The sequence below is a fragment of the Haliotis cracherodii genome, unplaced genomic scaffold (genome assembly GCF_022045235.1).
Source record: "Haliotis cracherodii isolate W230 unplaced genomic scaffold, xgHalCrac1.p SCAF_1, whole genome shotgun sequence".
In the NCBI taxonomy this organism is placed as follows: domain Eukaryota; kingdom Metazoa; phylum Mollusca; class Gastropoda; order Lepetellida; family Haliotidae; genus Haliotis; species Haliotis cracherodii.
Window position 1 is genome coordinate 64,566,346 of NW_027266264.1, and position 20,453 is coordinate 64,586,798.

Consider the following 20,453-nt stretch of genomic DNA (forward strand, 5'->3'; position numbering starts at 1 on the left):
CATGCACGTCGCTATATAAGTGGAATAACCTTTGACGCGACATTAAACCCAATTTCACCTCACCTCACCTCACCTCAATCTCAATAGGTTTTCAAAGGACCTGCTGATAAAATAGAGGCAACACAAGAATGGTCCATCAGACATGATGGTACGGCGGCATGGGGTAATTCCACACTAAGGCCGGAATTCCTTTGAAACTCACTAAACCAGCGTTAAAATACCTGTTGTCGCGGCCTCTGATCTCATGCGATATCAAAGCAATGCAAAATATACAATACCAATTTAAAAGCACTTCAAAGACAGTTGCAGTCTACAACGGAACGATGCCCTTTGGTACTTGAATTATTGCAAATGTCTGCCAGCTGTTTATAGCTTATGGCGGATAGTTCTGATATTTCCGTCCAAATTTTGAATTGTAGTTTGAGTGAGTGAGTGAGTTGGGTTTAACGCCGCTTTTAACAGTATTGCAGTTATATCACGGCGGGTCAGCTTAATATGGGAGGAAAGCCCGAAGTGACGCAGGTCTCAGACGTTTACCACTTCGGTGAAACCCACGAGCACGGGTATGGTGCTGACAAACCTAGAAGCATAATCGGGGCGAACCGGGATTCCAACCCACAATCATAGGTTTCTGGCGTGCCCAAGGGACGCAACTCTGCACAGCAAATCGCGGCGCCTAAGACGACTGGGCCACCCGTACCCCGGATCGTAGTTTGAAGTATGTCGAATTCCTCGCAAGGTATTCTAGTTTGAAAACAGTGTCCAGAGCTAACTTCATCTTGATCAGCATCGTCATTACACATCACATAAGCAATAGTGTCAACGTTACACACATTCCGGCGCAGTGATGACTTTGCAATATGCCACTGCCACAAGCTAATTTGCATATCACGTGACTTTTCTCTTGTTTGTAAACAAACGAGCTTATTCTGAAATGATATCAGTCCGGCATAGTGAAAGCCGCTCAGTGCGATTTACAGACTGTTTTGCATAATATGTAAGGTATGCTATTACAGCTGTGACAGCGAGGAGTATGGCAATGTATCTAAATACAAAATAATGATCCCATCCTTTTCTATCCGTAGAGCTTCGATGTGTATACGTGGGATCGCACAGTCACTGTAAACAAAAGATAAATACACAAATGGAAAGTTGTTCATGTTTGGGGATATTTTCTCAATGAGTGAGTGAGTATGGTTTTACGCTGCTTCGAGCAATATTCCAGAAATATCACGGCAGGGGACACCAGAAATGTGCTTTATACATTGTACCCACGTCGGGAATCGAACCCGGGTCTTAGGCGTGACGAGCGAACGCTTGAACCTCTAGGCTACCCGACTGCCCTTCTCAATGAGAGTTAGGGACCAACCATTGAATATTTTGGGGAAGGCCTGGCATTTTGCATCGAGATTAGATATTTTAAAATGTATATTTTTCGAGGCAGTCAATTTTCTTTTTTTTCAACAGTCTGAAGCATAAATGTTTTGTTGTTGTTGTTTGTTTGTTTTTTTTTTTATAAAATCCCATCACTCACTCACTCGGTTGAGACGAGCGGGCTCCGCCGTGTGCAGCAAGCTCGATTGACACCATACGGCTCATGCGGTCTCACGCGGCGCCAATACAGTTCGAATTATCTCCCTTGAACACGATTCCCAACAAGTGGAATCATCAACATGACTCCGATACATAGACTTTTAATTATATCCTTGATTTGATTTAAACATATTTTATTCAGATCGAAATGGATTGGGAACAAGTTATCCAACTTAGGACTCCTTCTCCATGGTATTTACAAAGCTTGTACAGTAAATCATATACAAGGAAAACAGAAAAGAAGATGAGTGTAAAGATAACAAGAAATGTACAAAAGAGAGAGACTAGTATATGTACATTAAAGTGTTACCCAAATCTCTTTGTATGACTTATAAACATTTGCACTGCTTTAAAGATGTGTTGATTTTCGATAATGGACAAACATTCATTTCCGTTTAACATCAAATTTAAATCTAATTTAGCATTTTTATTCACGGCGTTCTGTAAAATGTCCCGAATTATTATTAACATAGTTTTTCTTTGGTGGACGTACGATGGACACTTTAATAAATAATGATATGCGTTTTCACATGGATCACCACATTGACATGTTGGATCACATTTTACCCCTATTCTGTATAAATCATAATTTAACTGGCTTTTCATGTATCTTAATCGAGTATGATAAATATTCAACTTTCTAACACCATAGGAAAAATATGGAGGTGCAATGACTTGCTCTTTTTGTATGTATGTCAAGACAAGACATACAATTCAAGACATACAATTATATCCTTGTGTTAAGAAGTTTATATTTTATATTGTTAGCATTGTCATCTAGTACGTGTGTATATACTTGTCCCATAAGGCAACTCTTCTGCTAAATCTCTCAATTTCTTCACATTAGTACCATGTGTGAATCCATTCTTGGTCCCCCCCGCAGTGACTTGGCTTAATATTTTAAATATAAGACATTTCCTTATTTGAATTGTACATTAATTCTGTTTGTTTGTTGTTTAACCCGACCTCAACAATATTCCAGCTACACGAGGCCTGTAAATAGTCACCTCTGGACCAAACATTCCAGTGATTGACATCGTGAGCCTCTCTATACTCAACTGAGATGCGATGACATGCATCAACCAAATCAGCGAGACTGATCACCTGATCCCGTTAGTTGCCTTTTACGACAAGCACAGATTGCTGAAGACCAATTCTAACCCAATATTTACAGGGATAAAGAGCCGTACACTAATTACTCCCTGAAGACATAATAGAGCATGTTTATATTAACACTATTTTATAAAAAGTTTTATATAATGTATATCTACAACTGTATAAAGTATGTAATATACCTGTAATTGAGTCCCAGATTTATCGTTCATTGTATATGTGATTGATGAATGATATGCAAAACAAGGTGTATTGCTTTTTTAAGAACGAAATATGATATTGATATAAACATCCGTTTATCTCAGAAGCATGATGTAATATACAACTGCTTCTCAAATAAAGATTGCGTTATTGTAATACTCCTTAACGATTCCGACGACACACGATTTTAAATTAATTCTTTGGTTAAATAGCTCCCAATTCTATCCTGAAACATGATTGTCTGTGACACGTCTATAGGTGATGATGTGATACCATCTTTCAATATTCCGGTAGACACACAAATATTGTGTTGCCATACATTATGCACAAATGTAGCTCCCTTTCTGTCCCAGTTATAACCGCTACATACGTTCTAACCTCTACATACGCTATAAACACTGCGAGATTTAGCTATTCCTGATTCCAACACACAAACTCACATACGGTTTTTGATGCACCCGACAAAATAGGCGTTATAGAAAAGTTAAGCTGTATTTACCGAGCCCTCGTTATAACGAGTTAATCTGCGTGTGACACTTGGTGTACAAAGCCCCAGGCTGCAAGTTATGCGGCGGTGTTGTGGTCGGACCAACCCCTCAGCACAATAACCAAACGCCGTGTAAAAACGAGGTAAGTGACAACTGTCTTCGTGCTTTAAGCACGATGTACATGCATACACTGACTTCTAACTATAGACTGATATCAGACCTAACCCTTTCCTTGCTCTATTTTAGTTTGTAACCTTTTACTCCCCCCGTCGAAGATATACTTGATTCAATGCTTCAAACTGGGTCAGTAAAAACAGGATAACCAGGTTTAGTTGATTTGGACCAAACACACGAGTGCATTTTTTTTCACTTTCAGATGCCGTAAGATGCATTCGTTGGGATATGACAACGGCTATAGAATGCCACAAATGCATATTTTAATCGAGTTCATATAGCAGTATTTATACACCCCATCGGCAACTTGTCCTGTTTTTGAAAGAGTCATGTATAGATGGATGTATTTTTGTTGGTCTCACGCTATACGCACAGCGGGTTATAACAACGCATACTTCATACATGTGATGAACTGATACCCATGACGCGCATGTGGCCTGTACCCTCTCTAGCGTCACGTGATAAGGAAACTTTCAACCTTTGCAATGGAGGCTAATTGTTGATATTTTGTGATGTCGTTTACCTCGTGCATCCTTGCTGTGCGTCCATGCGTCAAGTACTAGTATATGGTCACGCTAACTGTATTGGCAGTGGTTGTAGTAGACGGAGTAGGAGGAGTATTAGTATTAGTAGAAGTAGTAGTAGTAGTAGAAGAAGAAGCAACAGCTGTAGTAGAAGCAGTAAAAACAGCAGTAGTCGTAGTAGTTGTAAAAGCCGTTGTAGTAGTAGTGGTAGTGGTAGTAAAAGCAGAAGTTGCTGTAGTGGTAGTACGTTACTACTACTACTACTACTACTACTACTACTACTACTACTACTACTACCACTACTACTACTACCACTAATAATAATAATAATAATACACTGGCAACCACCCTGTGTGCCAATAGATGGACATCTTTAGCAGTCACATAAAGCAGAAACTGAACCTACAATACAGACACAGACTTTTGAAAAGATCACAAATAGAATTGTACAGGAAGCACGTTTTTTCCAACATCTAATTACATCATGGGCTGCAGCATTGGTACTCATCTACTGTTAACTAGATGACGCAAAACAGGTCCTGCTTAAATATACCGCAATTCGTTTACCTCATCCTCGATAAACGACAGTAAATACTATTATCAAGTGTCGATATCATACACTGCATGAGGTGAGGTGAAATGGGATTGACGTCGCGTTCAGGATTGTGCGCTTATTTAGGACGTGCATGCACGTGTGTGTGAGGGGATGAATACCCCACTCAGACACAATATACTGACCAATCCTTGTTTTAGCACCATAATGCCGAGTGCCAGACAGGGTAACAACAAGTACCATCTTTTAACGTCTTTTGGTATGACGTGGCCGGGGATCAAACTTCCGCTATCCGGGCAGACGTCATAGCCACTAGACCACGGAGACGGTCACACTGCATAATAGAGCATGTTTGCCTAAACTGCCGGGCAAAAGAAAGTATAGACTTGAAAATTGGATTTGACCAAAAAGTCATTCGTTATCAAAACGTTTCTAGGCTGAAAACAGTCACTGAAACTAAAAAGTAAGGTCTAAAACATGATACCCGTTGGTCAGGTCATATGCGGTGTAATTTCAGATCCCACTTGTCGGATTCAGTTCGTGCATATACTTGTAATGTATCTGGGTTTAGTCAGGACCAGCTTCAGATACTTCAGGTGTATAATGCATTTTTCCTGGTCGTCACAACTGTCGTATTAAGCCAATCAGCATCCCAGGTCACCGTGACCTCACAGGACAACCACACAGGGGTGGAATACCTCTAGTCACCCGCAGGGAGACAGGTTAAACGATGATATCAAAACGCGCAAAAAACAAATCCCAATCCGTCATGGGGCTTCTTACAATCCGTACGCCGACATTCATATAACTACAATGTGTAGTGGGATCTCACCCGCGCTATGCCTCAATCACCAGCTTAACATCAGATCCAAAGCTTAAGCAATCTAAGCTTGATACCTATAATACAGTTATCCGCAATTCGAGCATAGTGACCTGTGGAGCACAAAATGTCATTTCCGCGACTTTAGTGAGCTCGACTCAGCGTTTGGGTATGCGTGGGAGGCGTGGCCGAGGCTATTCGGAGATATGCAGTGTTTACTCTGGGTCTTTCAAACACTATCGTGTCACCTGAACATGTAGCCAGATTAAGGCATCCTTACACATTTACAGTGATGTTGATATGGCACATGTAGGGTCGTTAAAATACAAAGTCATCTATTAAAATCAGACCCGTGAAGATCCGGGATAGAATAGGTCTTCAGCAACCCATGCTTGCCGTAAAAGGCAACTATGCTTGTCGCAAGAGGCGACTAACGGGACCGGATGGTCAGGCTCGCTGACTTGGTTGATGAACGTTATCGTATCCAAATTGCACGGATCGATGCTTCATATAGCTGAAATATTGCTGAGTGCGGCGTTAAACAACATGAAATTGAAACTATTAAAATCAACGTTATTTAGACACCTTTCATTCCGACAATGACCCCACGGGGATTCCGGATTAGACCAGGTCCCCAGAAAACTATGCTGGTCGCACAGACAAGAGATGATCAAATGGATAGGGTGATCAGGCAGAGTGACTTCGTTGGTAATGGTGTGGATTCTTGTCAACATTATCGATCACTGGATTGTCTGGTCCAGATTCGATTATTTACAAGCCGCCGTCATGTACTTGGCGGTAATGTACTCATATACTATAGCAGAGTACGGCGTCCAGTCACAAACAAACAAACAAACAAACGAGTCTCAAGTTATCACATCATTCTTAAATGTCAAACTCATTCGTGCAAGATCCTAAATTCAGATTCACTACCACTCTCAGAGCGACAGAACTGCAGGGATCTGCTCAGTAATGTAATCTTTTGAGAGCGGCGTTAAACAACCAACTATTTAACAGTTTTGACGACTGTTAATTTTGGGACCTGCCGACTAGGAGTGGTAATACATATTTGCTTTCCCGGTGACACGGCTGCATAAACAAGAGGCGCATATACTATTGTGATTTGAAACCTTAATTTGTGTTAACCAATCAGATTCGAGCATTACCCAAATTCAAAGTAACACACAGTTTCACATTCGACGCACCCATCAAAAACACATCTATAGTTTCCTAAAATAACAACAAACATTTTGGCGTGATCACGGATAATAGGTCCTTAATTGGCTAGCCGCACAAGTCATGAAACAGGCCATCGAGGAGGAGGTTCCGGAGCGGAATAGCAACAGGGTCTGTTTGTTGCAACGTGTGATTGTTTGCCAGGCGATTCGATTATACGCACACTGCCATAACATGGATGGAATACATGACCGTTAGGACAGTCCAATGGTTCCACGGGTTTTACTCCGGGGAACGGTAAAGAAGTGATTCAGTGTTTTTATATTATCACATTATCATTACCGTGTTCAATGTATCCTTATGAGGAGGTTCGGTAGCCTACTTGTTAAATCGTCTTCTTGTCACACCTGTTCGATTCCCAACAGTTACACTATGTGGGAAGTCGTTAAAACAGCGTTACGCTCTTTCCACTGTATGTCCTTCACTTTCCAGCTCTCAAGCACTTGACGATGATTCTGATAGTGGTCGGCACAGTCCTGGCGACTGTGATCGCCGTTGTCGCTGTCGTGATGATCACGTGCCCGTGGGTGAAGTATGACGTTCAGTATATCAAGAAAGGAATCAAGATCATCACAATGCTCAAGAAGAAGGTGCGGTCGCGAGAGTATGCTGTGGACTGTCTGGAGAGGCAGGTGCGCGAGCGTCCCAAACAGACGTTCATCATCTACCAGGACAACAATTACACCTATGAGTTCGTGGACCAGAAAGCTAATCAGATAGCTCGGGCTGCCCTCAAACTGGGACTCAAGGCTAAGGATGTTGCTGCAATCATGATGCTCAATGAACCAGCTTTCCTGTGGACATATTTCGGTAAGCACAAAATGCTTCATAAAATAATCATTGTGCATGTGAACGTTGGTCTAGGCCCATTATTCCAGCCTCCGACAGGATACATTCAGCTTTCCGTCAGTATTGGTAGGCAAGATATTGTTGGCAAAGTCTTACATAGAGAGGTCGATGATTTGGAGTTTGTTTGACATCCATACCATCCCTTCTGTCACCCTCTATACCTCTCACCTCACCTTATGTTAGGATATATTTTTGTACTACGGCAATTTCATTAATTAGGAATCTATATTGAACATTTTTGATAATATTTCCACAGTAATAATTATGTATTTCCCCCTATTGTTTAAGGTCTGCAGAAGATCGGCGTGTCCGTCTCCCTCATCAACTACCACCTCCGTCACAAGTCTCTTGCCCACTCCATCACCAGCTGCAAGCCGAAGTTACTCATCGTAGGTCAAGGTCAGTGTATCATTGATCCCAACAGAGGTCAGATTATGTGCTGGAATAGTATCGCCACATCGGCACAGGAAATAGAGTGGGCAGAGTCCGGCTCCTATTTGGTGTATTAGTGTTCAAACATTGCATTTGTTACTTTTTCAATAAGGTAAACAAAAGATGGTACATAGACGATAACATATTTTGTGTTCATTCAAACTAGGTGATGAACTGTCGTCTGCTCTGAAAGAAATCCAAGATGACCTCGGCGACATCCGGATCCTAACGCATGACGCAGATGTACCCGGCCTGAAGTTCGAGTCCCTCGGCAAGCTGACCGAGAGTGAGTCGAAAGACACAGTCGACTACAAGCACAGAGCGGAAGTGACAGTCACCGACGTGGCATCGTTCATATTCACTTCCGGTACTACAGGTAGGGACATGAACTATTCAGTGTGCGCACAGAGATTTGACGTCTGATCCCTGATCCATTCACCGTTTATACATGTAACTGTTTTGGACTAGGGAGGACAATATATTCCATTGGATACAGCCCCGATTTGCTGACAAATCTACTTTAGTCATTTACTTCCAAATATATGATACCCTATGTCATCGATAAGGAACAGTTAATAATGATTCCAGTTTGTAACAGAAAACTGATTAAGGTTTTGAAAAGAAGATGTCAGTCGCAACTGTCACCTATTTTCGTTTTCGATAATAACATGTTTGTTCAACGAATGAGGCGGGTCATGGTAATGGCTAATCGTATCCGTACAACAATCAATATGCAGTCAAAATTCTTAGCATGTTGGGCAGGAGTATAACGTATATCATCCTGTTATGTGGAGGCAGGCTATAAACTCCGGATGCCTTTTGTTTGCTGATAACGTCTCATCCGTCCTAGTCTTGTATGCCTGGTGGGCCCAGAAGTGGAGTGGGAGAGATCCGGGATCCGCCTGTGTGTTCCTTTATTGTGTTTGTTCAATTGGTCATGTCCATGTTTCAAACACTTCGTCCGGATTACACAAGGCTAATAACATTTCCATGGGATTGTTTAATGTAAACGTGTGATCATACAACAACCCATGCTATCTATTTCAAACTAGCAATGACATCATGGTTTCAGAGTTCTTTTATTTCTCTAGGCCTACCGAAACCAGCTATCGTTTCTCACAAGAAAACACTCTTCGCCTTGACCGCATTCTCTGTGTTTGACTTCAATGAGAATGACGTGCTGTACGAGGTGCTGCCCCTGTATCACTCGGCGGGCCTCAACCTCGGCGTGCTCGCCGTCCTGAACGCGGGTAGGTGCATGGACCTCTGCCCGGAGGATGACCTCTCACGCCACTGTATAGGCTTGCCGTTATGTTGAGTGACAGTGAGTTGGGTTTCACTTCCAGCTTTACCATTTAATAATACTACCCACTGTCTCACAGTCTCACATTGCAGTAACAATGGAGATTCGGGTTAGAGTGAGTGAGTGAGTTCGGTTTTACGCCGCGTTTAGCAAGATTCCAGCAATATCACGGCGGGGGACACCAGAAATTGGCTTCACACGTTGTACCCATGTTGGGAATAGAACGAGCTAACGCTTTAACCACTAGGCTACCCGACCGCCCCTATCCGGGTTAGAATTGATCTTCAGCAACCCATGCTTGTCGTAAGAGGCGACTAACGGGATCTAGAGGTCAGGCTCGCTGGTTGATGCATGTCATCGTGTCCAAATTTGGTAGATCGATGCTCATTTTGTCAATCACTGGATTGTCTGGTCCATACTGGATTATTCAAACATCGCCGTCATATAGCTGGAATGTTGTAGAGTGCGGCTTTAATCAACAATCAAGATTTATTCACAAAGGGCTAAAGGCATGTAGAGCGTCACTAACTCTTCTCGTCAGTATAATTCACAAAACATAAACAGTTTCAGGACTTCCATAAATATATTAATGACTCGTCCATTAGAACGATTTATTAAAAAACCCTAATGTTTTATTGTCTACCATTCTTACTATTTCTCCGGGGGCGGTCGGGTAGCCTAGTGGTTAAAGCGTTCGCTCCTCACGCTGAAGAGCCAGGTTCGATTCTAATGTACAATGTGTGAAGCCCATTTCTGGTGTCCCCCGCCGTGATATTGCTGGAATATTGCTCAAAGCGGCGTAAAACTTCACCCACTCACTCTTACTATTTCTAATCGCACGGTGCGGTGGCCAAGTAGTTTAACCGTTCGCTCATCACGCCGAGGCCCGGGTTCGATTTCCAACAAAATACAATCATGAGAACCCCATTCTTGGTGTCCCGCGCCTGGAGAGAGTTAGTATAATGCCAAAAGCAGCGTACAAGCATACCTCACTCACTCACCCAAGCAGCAGGCTCGTATTCCATTATGCCACTGGATACTTAGTCTGTCTTACAGACCCTGATACAAATATAATTCAAGTACAGCCTATGCAAGGATATAATGTTCGGCAAGTCTAGATTACTGCTGTATCAGCAGTATCTGAAAATGAAGAGAGTCACTGGTGTCCCTTTTATTATATTTTTATTTAGATAACTGAACAACTGTTTTTTCTGTACGATATGTTAATTTCAGAGACTAGATGGTAGTCTACTGGATACTGTTCAAAGCGGCTTCACGAGTCGGAGCATCTCTGGTTTTCACTTATTCTGCTACAGGCGCTGTCATGGTATTACGGACCAAGTTTTCCGCCAGCAACTTCTGGTACGACTGTCGTAAACACAACGTCACCGTGGTTCACTACATCGGGGAAATGTGCCGGTACCTCGTCAACAGACCAAAGGTACAGTTAACATGGGATCTTTCACCCATAAACAATTCACAGCTAACAACACAGTATGTTTGTTGGTTTGTTGTAGCAACGCTAAGCCATATTTCAACTGTATGAGATGCTGTAGGGTAGCTTATAGTGTTTTATCTTATATTTTGACACCCGATTTTTCACAATTAATTCCATTAAACAAACAATCAAGCGACGAAAGTTGGTTATTATCTAATAATCATCGTCTGTTCTTACCTATAACTAGCTACAAGGAGGGCACGGGTGGCCCAATCGTCTAAGGCGCTGTGATTCGCTTTGCAGAGTTGCGTCCATTGGGCACGCCAGAAACCTATGATTTTGGGATCGAACCCCGGTTCGCCCCGATTATGTTTCTAGGTTTGTCAGCACCATACCCGTGCTCGTGGGTTTCACCAAAGTGGTAAACGTCTGAGACCTGCATCACTTCGGGCTTTCCTCCTACATTAAGCTGACACACCGCGATATAACTGGAATACTGTTAAAAGCGGTGTTAAACCTAACTCACTCACTCATGAACTACAAGACCAAAATTACAAGGTAACAGTGAAGAAAATATTTGTATTCGGACATGAAATATTACAAAACTGACATTTCTAGTGAGGTCAATGGTTATTATTAGATAAAAACAAATTTCGGCGCATGAATGTGTGTTTAATGGAAAATAATTGTGAAAAAACGGATGCCAAAATGATAATTGACGGACTATAACACTTAAAGCGTTCGCCCGTCGCGCCGAAGATCCGAGTAAAGCCCATTAATGGCGTCCCGCCGTGATATTACTGGAATATTGTTAAAAGCGGCTTAAAACAAGACTTACTCACTCACTCAATCACTCCAACTTTATGACTGATTCTTGAAAATTGATTTTGGACCAAACCAGTGATTGATATTATGAGCAACGCCCCAAGCCGTCGGGATATGGTGACACACTATCAATCAAGTCATCCAACCTGTTCATCTCGTACGACGCGCATAGGTTTCATGGGGGCTTTTTCTAACCGGGACTACCCATAACATAGCGGTAAAAGTATATATCAAGAATTGACGAATTCGTTGTTTGGGGGGATAAAACATTATTTCAAAAACTAAATATGTTTTACATTTTACTGTTTATTGATAGATAGTAACATATTAACCGACTGCATGTCAGTAAACATATGATGAGGTATTAATATGATGAACCTTAAAATTATTCTGTATTTTGCATAGACCCAGGAAGATGGGATTCACAGTATCCGGACTGCTGTAGGCAACGGGCTGCGAAAAGACATCTGGGAAGAGTTCGCGACAAGGTTCAGGATACCGCAAGTTCTGGAGTTCTATGCAGCGACAGAATCACCAGTAGGCTTCACCAACATCTTCAACAAAGTTGGCAGCGTTGGGAGAGCCTCGCCACTGACGGTAAGAATAGGTCAGGTGAGGTGAAATGGGTTTTAACGTCGCGTTCAAGATTATTGGGGTTTAACGTCGCATAAGATTATTGCAATTACATAGCGACGTGCATGCACGTGTGTGTGTGTGTGTGTGTGTGTGTGTGTGTGTGTGTGTGTGTATGTGTGTGTGTGTGTGTGTGTGTCTGCTTGTACTAAATACCATCTCGCAGTATAACATGAATACCCCACTCAGAAACAGGACACCGACCAGTCCTTGTTAAATGCCCTTTAAGTTTGTGGCCTGCGATAGTCGCACTAAAGACCCAGTTTCGAGTCCTAAAATCAGTGTCCCTGATGTGATGTTGCTAGATTGAAATAGTTCTATTCAAGTTTCAATGTAAGATGAGTGAGTAAGTTGGGTTTTAACGCCGCTTTTTAACAGTATTCTAGTTATATCGCGTCGTGTCAGCTTAATGTGGGAGGAAAGCCCGAAGTGATGCAGGTCTCAGACGTTTACCACTTTGGTGAAACCCACGAGCACGGGTATGGTGCTGACAAACCTAGAAACAAAATCGGGGTGAACCGGGATTCGAACCTACAATCATAGGTTTCTGGTGTGCCCAAGGGACGCAACTCTGCACAGCGAATTGCGACGCCTTAGACGACTGGGCCACCCGTGTCCCCTTCAATGTAAGGAATCAAGATTTGATCAGCATCCAATTGTTGACGGCGACGGCAAGACATATTGGGTATCTAACCCTGGTTCGCTTGAGCTAAACTTTCACCAAGTATATGTGTTCATTTCACAGGGCTTGCTTTTCCCGGCTGTTTTCGTTGAGTTTGATGAGGCTACGCAGACCGCAAGGAGGGATGCAGCTGGACGTTGTATCAGGGTGGGGAAAGGCAAGAAAAACACATTCGTACTTAAACAGTATATATGGTTATCTTTGCGTTAGTATTATATACGCGAACAGTAACTATGTCAATGGGAACTAGTTTTGTAATAATCACGGTGATGTCGTCTGTTATGGCTTCAAGGATTGACCAACTGTGTTCACAACAAGCAACTTGTCGAGATTTATTTATTTATTTATTTATTTATTTAATGATTTAATGATTTAATTATTTATTTATTTATTTATTTATTTATTTATTTATTTATTTATTTATTTATTTATTTATTTATTTATTTATTTATTTATTTATTTATTTATTTATTTATTTATTTATTTATTTATTTATTTATTTATTTATTTATTTATACACACCTCAAACTGAATGTTCCTATAACTAGATAATTCACAATAACTTGTGCAAAGAATACAATAACTGCTTGACATAATTTGATGTCTTAAAAAAACAATAAGATTCTCTAGAACACCTGCACATGCAGCCCAACTTGAGTTGTTGTTACTTTAGTTTGTTATTTGTAGCTTCTAAAACTTACAAGACTTACTTTTGTCTAGTGCGTATGGCTTGTGCAGTATAAATTCGTGTATTGTGATGGCATTATTTTGTAGGAGTGGTTAAGACATGAGGGTCTCCCCGACAGAATATTCACAAATATTGTTTTCTTTTTGACACACGTATAAAAGATTTTAGACGTTCGTTTTTAATTTCAGATCGCGTAGGGCTCCTGATTTCGCCTCTAGATAAAATCAGGACATTTGAGGGCTACCATAATCGCCCGGTAGACAACGAGAAGAAGCTGCTCCGTGACGTCTTCAAGTCTGGTGACGTCTACTTCAACACGGGCGACCTCTTCTACGTGGACAACGAATACTTTGTTTACTTCCAGGACCGCACTGGAGATACGTATAGGTCAGTACTAACTCTACAGTAGGTTCCAGACAGTGAGCTGGTTAAGTTGAACACCTCTTTGAACAATATTCAATTTTATCATAATTATAATGCGAACATTTCGCCATATTCATTGGCCTAGAAGCGGCCACATGTCTTTCGACAGTAACGCATATAGCCACTACGTCTGGTCTTCCAATTTATAGATTGACTTGAGTTACTAAAAACAGAATGTTAACTACCCGGAAGTGGTATTCCCCAAACCTAAGCCAATCAGATGTCTCTGTTTGTTGGAACTTCCTAACGTTATTGTAGCTCATGTAGATTCCTATAGTAAGTCGGTTTTACTCTTCTTGTTATATGATAAAAACTGTAACAAATGTCCGAGGTCAGTACCTGTTTTATGGTCCCGAAAAAAGGAATATTGACCTCGGACGTCGTCCATAGTACCTAACTAAGATGCAGTGTATAATTGTATGATATCATGGAGTGACAGCGTGACGTGGGAGGGACGCCCGAAGTGACGCATGTTATAGGCGTTTACCGTTTTACTGAAACATACGAGCATGGTGACGGCAAAACAAGAATTATGGCTCGTTTGAAGGGCGAGACACCTCCTTTCTTTAAATTTCCTTATAAATGACACCCCAATATATAACCGCCTCGTGCACGGAACAATCAGGGGTTACTAGCGACCAATGTTTCCCATATTCCAAGGATGCTGCAGCTCTGTGGGCAGTAGGTCCTCGCCGCTTGTAATAGAATCACGAAACATCGCGGTAATAATTAACGAAGATAGCTGGCTGTAAGTTAATACCTATGACGTGATACAAGGGATTCCGCCGAATATTATTTACACTAATGACAAAATTTTAAAGTATGCTTTTCAAGAAATAGCCATTTTGCTTGCGATGAACATCATCATTGAGTTTTGATCACGTGATTACTATCCGGGTAATCTTCGGCAGGTCAGGTGACAATATTTAGGCCATATCAGTATGTGCAGAGTGTGCAGCTTTCCTACATTACCAGCACGAACAGAAAGAAACAAACGTGCTGATGTATTTAAAGCGCTTTTGGCCAAGTTTACTGCTAAATATAACCTCTCGCGATCACCTGACTGTCGATCCGTGCCCGGATTATAGCCACGTGATCAAAACTCAATGATATTTATCGCCAGCAAAATGGATATTTCTTGAAATGCGCAATTTTTGTCATTAATGTAAGTAATATTCCTTTTCGGCGGAATGTCTTGTTTCCACTTCTAAATATTAGCTCACATGGAGCTATCTTTGTGATTCGTGATTCTATTTCAAGTAGCGAGGACTATAGCATGTTGGCCTATCCCCAAGTTGTATCCCATGGGTATATATAGCGAAGCATTAGAAAAAACCCATAGTATTACTAAGTTTTAGCTCACTGGATTCGCTCGTCACGCCGAAGACCCGGGTTCGATTCCCGACATGGGTACAATGTGTGAAGCCCATTTCTGCTGTCCCCCGCCGTGATGTTGCTGGAATATTGCTAAAAGCTGCGTAAAACCATACTCACTCACTCACTCACTCACTGGAACCGAAGCTTTTAAAATTCCTGAAATGTTCCACAACTCTGAATTTGTGAACAGCGAGGATGAGGTTCGGAAAAACCGATGTTACGGTTTGTTTATGGGCCCTTGACCTATATTTGCGAATATTCATGAACTTTCTGGTGAGCTACAAAGTCTGTTTGTATGGTTTGTTCAGTAATGATAGACACCATCCTATAGTGTTCTGAAACAAAGTCCACATACTGTACAGGTGGAAGGGAGAGAATGTGTCGACTAATGAAGTATCCAATGTGCTGTCCACCGTCGACTTCGTCCACGATGCCAACGTTTACGGCGTCACCGTTCCAGGTACGACCTTACAAGTTCACCAATATGTTTGGTGTGTCTATTTGTTTTTTTTGTTTTTTTATATGAAACATATTTTATTGTCCAAAAAGACAAAGGGATTGGCCACAAGTGCACCACTTATTACCGCCTTCTCCCTTGTCGTTTAACGCCACACTAAGCAATATTTCATCTATATGACGGTGATCTGTACATAATCCAGTCTGGACCGGACAATCCAGTGATTGACATAATGAACATCGATCTTCGCATCAACTAAGTCAGACAGCCTTACTGCTCGATCCCGTTAGTCGCCTCTTGACAAGCATGGGTTGCAAAACACCCGAATCTTCACGGGAACCAGTATCCGCTAGGCTCAATGTATGTGTATCGTTAACTGAAACTCCTTTGACTCGATATATCAAAAATTGAAGCAATGATGAGTGATTATTGATGCATAAGAAATCTTGCAGCTATTGGCGGTGAATGATGGACCTTTGGCGATAGTATGGCCTAATGTCGAAAACCCTCTCGCCTACAGACAACTCGATCTATTTAAAATAATTCCATTGACTTCGAGTTATAGTGTTTCATTGTTGTCTTCGACCATTCATCTCCAGGGTGTGAAGGCAGGGCAGGAATGGCTGCTATTCATCTGAAGGAGGACGTTCAACTTGACTCTAAGGGCCTGAAAGATATCAGTAGGCATTGTGCCCAAGAACTTCCGGCCTATGCACGACCCAAATTCCTACGCGTTCAACGACAGATGAGTCTGACAAGCACCTTCAAGCAGCAGAAAGTAGACCTTATTAATGAAGCATTTAACCCTACGACGGTTGACGAGCCGCTCTACTATTTTGACAGTAAGAAGAATGCGTTTGAACCAATCAGTGAAGACATATACGAAGACATTGCAAAAGGTCGGGTGACTTTGTGAAGAAGCTTCGTGTAGTTTCTTGGTTAGATGAGGAGTAGGTTGGTGAGCTATGAACACCCATACATTATAGTAACTCGTCCTGTCTCACAACATTAGCAGTGTTGTCGGTCAGTTACACCGGAGAGATTATCTCCGACCATACCAGGAGAATGGCAACCATTTTCATGCGTGAGATCCGTGAAGAAGTTCTTTAGCCTTCACATTCAGCGGTATGGTTGCAAAATGTCAGCGTCATTTTGGTCTGATGAAGGGCGACAACAGGATGAAAGTACATTCAGAAATACCCTCGCATCTTCGCAAATAACCTTCTATAGTTGGAGTAACAATGTCTAATACCCCTTTCACATGCACAACATTTACAAACATAAGTACTTTTGCACATGTGTAACTACGCACACATGTGTATTTGTCAATTTACTATGCGTTCACATGAAAATTAACTTAAGTGTGTAAATAAGATATGTAAATGGTGATTGTCACACATATTCATTCGTCTGTTCACGACTTTCAACATGAAAAGGTTGTTTTCGAATCATGAGAAGAGAGTTACCTTACAGAAATCTTCGCATGAAGCAAAATGTGTTTGATTTAATATGTACACCAATTTTTGACTCCTTGAGACCCCCAAAAATACACCGTCCACCCAGCTCTGGATGTCAGCATTAAAGTTGGTATTGCTGTAGTCTGAATAGTGTCATTTTGAGAACTGTTTACAATTTGTTTGGTGTTGGCCAAACAACAGATATATCGTAATTAGATCATCCTCTGACGTAGGCATAAACATTCACATTACAACATATACGACATACAGTCAAATTTACGTTTACATTTGAAGCTGCTCCACACATGATGTAAGTTTGCTCCTGGTGCTATTATACAATCGTGAGTATAGACAAGTATACTCACGTATGTATATTAACACACGTTTGCAAATATACACACGTGTATAGAGGTGCATGTGAAAGGGGTATTAGATAATAATGCCTGCTGGATATTTGGTATTATTCTGCACAAAAATAACAAAATGGTTGAAAGTGTTTGGGTTGTTTCGAAATATATGACTGTGAGGCATTTGTTGTGAACTGGGTCTCAGTGAGGCAATATATAGATATTGCACGTGCTGCTGTATGGTTATATTCGTATTCATAATCGTGGTGTACAAGGGTATGTTATGCTAATTGTTCAACTTCATAGTTTATATTGAATAGTTATCACGCTTTTATTTCCAGAATCTGAAACCAATAAAATATATTTTTTACTAATATTAATGTGTACATGTTTATTCGTCGTTTTCGCTGTGTAAGAGTTGCGTCCCTTGGGCACGCCAGAAACCTATGATTGTGGGTTCGAATCCCGGTTCGCTCCGATTATGTTTCTGGGTTTGTCAGCACCATACCCGTGCTCGTGGGTTTCACCGAAGTGGTAAACGTCTGAGACCTGCATCACTTCGGGCTTTCCTCCCACATTAAGCTGACACGCCGCGATATAACTAATACTGTTAAAAGCGGCGTTTAACCCAACTCACTTATTCGTTGTTATGATCAGCATATTGAAGGTCCCGTAGAGTCAAAGGAAAGGATGTTGAATATGTACACAGGCGAAGGAACAGCTTGGTCTTGCGGATGCGAAGGAAAGTATGTTCCGATATATTCACAGGCGAAAAGCGCGACGTGTGGTTTTGTAGTTTCTTGGGAGAGTGTGATCTGGTTTGTTTGTTTGTTATATAACGTCGTACTCGGCAAAAATCCAGTCTGGACCAGATAATTCAGGGATTGACATCATGAGCATCGACTTACGCAATCGATGACACACCATCAACAAAGTCAACGAGCCTGACCACCGATCCATTTCGTAGCCTCTTACGACCGGCATAGGTTGCTGGGGACGTATATTTTCTAACCTGGAATTCCCACGGACACTCGTGGGCCAACAAGGCGAACATAAATGAATATTAGGTATATACGACATTTTTTACTGACGCCTGAAAGCCTTGTTATTTATACTTGCAGACAGTTAAATCAAGGTCGTTATGAATATTTTTCATTTGATGATTTATTTCAGATAAAACCTTCGTGTTGATTGAGACAAATAGACAAACATGAATATATAATTATGTACATTTGATTTGGAAACGGTCTTTCAAAAGTGCATGTTTGGTCTTTTAGATTAAAAATCAATATTGTGCTCATTTTTAAAAAACTAAGTTATTGCCAGGCTTTATATATATATATATGTAGGTATTGTTGATGTATTGTTAATGCCGAAGACAAATGTTTCCCTAGGTCGATGGGCATGTTTAAAAGTTGTCAAACCGGTCGATGCCTAAACAAACTTTACCGACGTGGTAACACCCTGTGCATATTACGAACTTACACTGAAATCAATACACGTGGCGTCCCCAGCTTGCAACAGGTGCGTAGTTAGTTTACCTGTGACACAGCTTCATCAACAGCTCCCTTGGTGGGCATTGATTCATGTTATACCAAACGTACATCGGTGACCGAGACAGGTTATATAAATCTCCAAAAGCAAAATACCACAGGACAAGCTTGCATTGTTCATATTACGTTTGAACCCGTGACGATCCGGGTCAGAATAGGTCTTCAACAACCCATGCTTGCCGTAAGAGGCGACTAACGGGGTCGGATGGTCAGGCTCGCTGACTTGGTTGATGCGTGTAATCGTATCCCAATTGCGTGGATCGATGCTGATGATGTCAATCACTGGATTGTCTGGTCCAGATTCGATTATTTAGAGACCGCCGTCATATACCTGGAATACTGCTGAGTACGGCGTTAAACAACAAACAAACAATATTACGTTTGAAGACCGCCTCCGTGGTCTTGTGGATAAAGCGTCAGCCAGGCGGGTGGAAGGTCGGTGGTTCGATGCCTGGCTGCATCACGTCTAAATTAGGACATATAAATGATGTACTTGTTCTTTCCCTTCCTGGCGCTCGCCATTAGAGGGATAAAACATGGACCGGTCGTCTCGGAGTCAGAACACTGTGTCTGAGAAGAGCATCCATGTTCAGCTTCATGGTATCACAGGGGGTTAGCACTACAAAACCGGCATTGGTCTGGGTGCCGTTGTACAAAACAACCTTAGCGCTACGACTGTCGTAAGTCTATGTTAAGGTATAGGAATTACGATCCCCTTAGGGTTAAGATAACTTTGCACAACGGCACCCTGGATACTACAAGCAGCCGACACACGTTATACAAGTGCAAATATCATGAAACTACACTAAACCCCATTTTACCTCACACGTTTGAACAGACTGACGTATGGAGTTCTGGGCAGGATAGGTCCCTGGTAACCAATGCTTGTTCAGCCGAGCAGTGGTTCTTCACTTTGACACGACGGCGTGGATTTTGGTCATGACGTTAACCACTAGTTTGCCTGGCTCTGATCATGTACAGGCTACCATGACACAGCTGAGGCAATGCTGCCTGTTGCGTCAATTGACAGGTGGAGCAAACAGTGTCTTTGGAATTATAACGGCATCAGATTCCGAGAGGGAGTGAGTGAGATGAGTTTAACGCCGCTTTTAACAGTATTCCAGTTATATCGCGGCGTGTCAGCTTAATTTGGGAGGAAAGCCCGAAGTGATGCAGGTCTCAGACGTTTACCGTTTCGGTGAAACCAACGAGCACGGGTATGGTGCTGACAAACCTAGAAACATAATCGGGGCGAACCGGGATTCGAACCCACAATAATAGGTTGCT

The 20,453-nt window shown here is 41.8% G+C and overlaps 1 protein-coding gene across 1 annotated transcript; it reads left to right on the plus strand.

The window, feature by feature from the left end:
* The first annotated feature begins 3,390 nt into the window (after positions 1-3,390).
* Positions 3,391-17,958, plus strand: LOC139467172 (long-chain fatty acid transport protein 2-like). The gene is made up of 11 exons (XM_071248896.1): positions 3,391-3,537; positions 7,135-7,512; positions 7,840-7,950; positions 8,150-8,359; positions 9,075-9,233; positions 10,603-10,727; positions 11,955-12,146; positions 12,928-13,021; positions 13,741-13,939; positions 15,715-15,812; positions 16,409-17,958. The coding sequence occupies exons 2-11, from the start codon at positions 7,152-7,154 to the stop codon at positions 16,723-16,725; spliced, it is 1,866 nt and encodes a 621-aa protein (XP_071104997.1). The 5' UTR covers positions 3,391-3,537; positions 7,135-7,151; the 3' UTR covers positions 16,726-17,958.
* Positions 17,959-20,453: the final 2,495 nt, after the last annotated feature.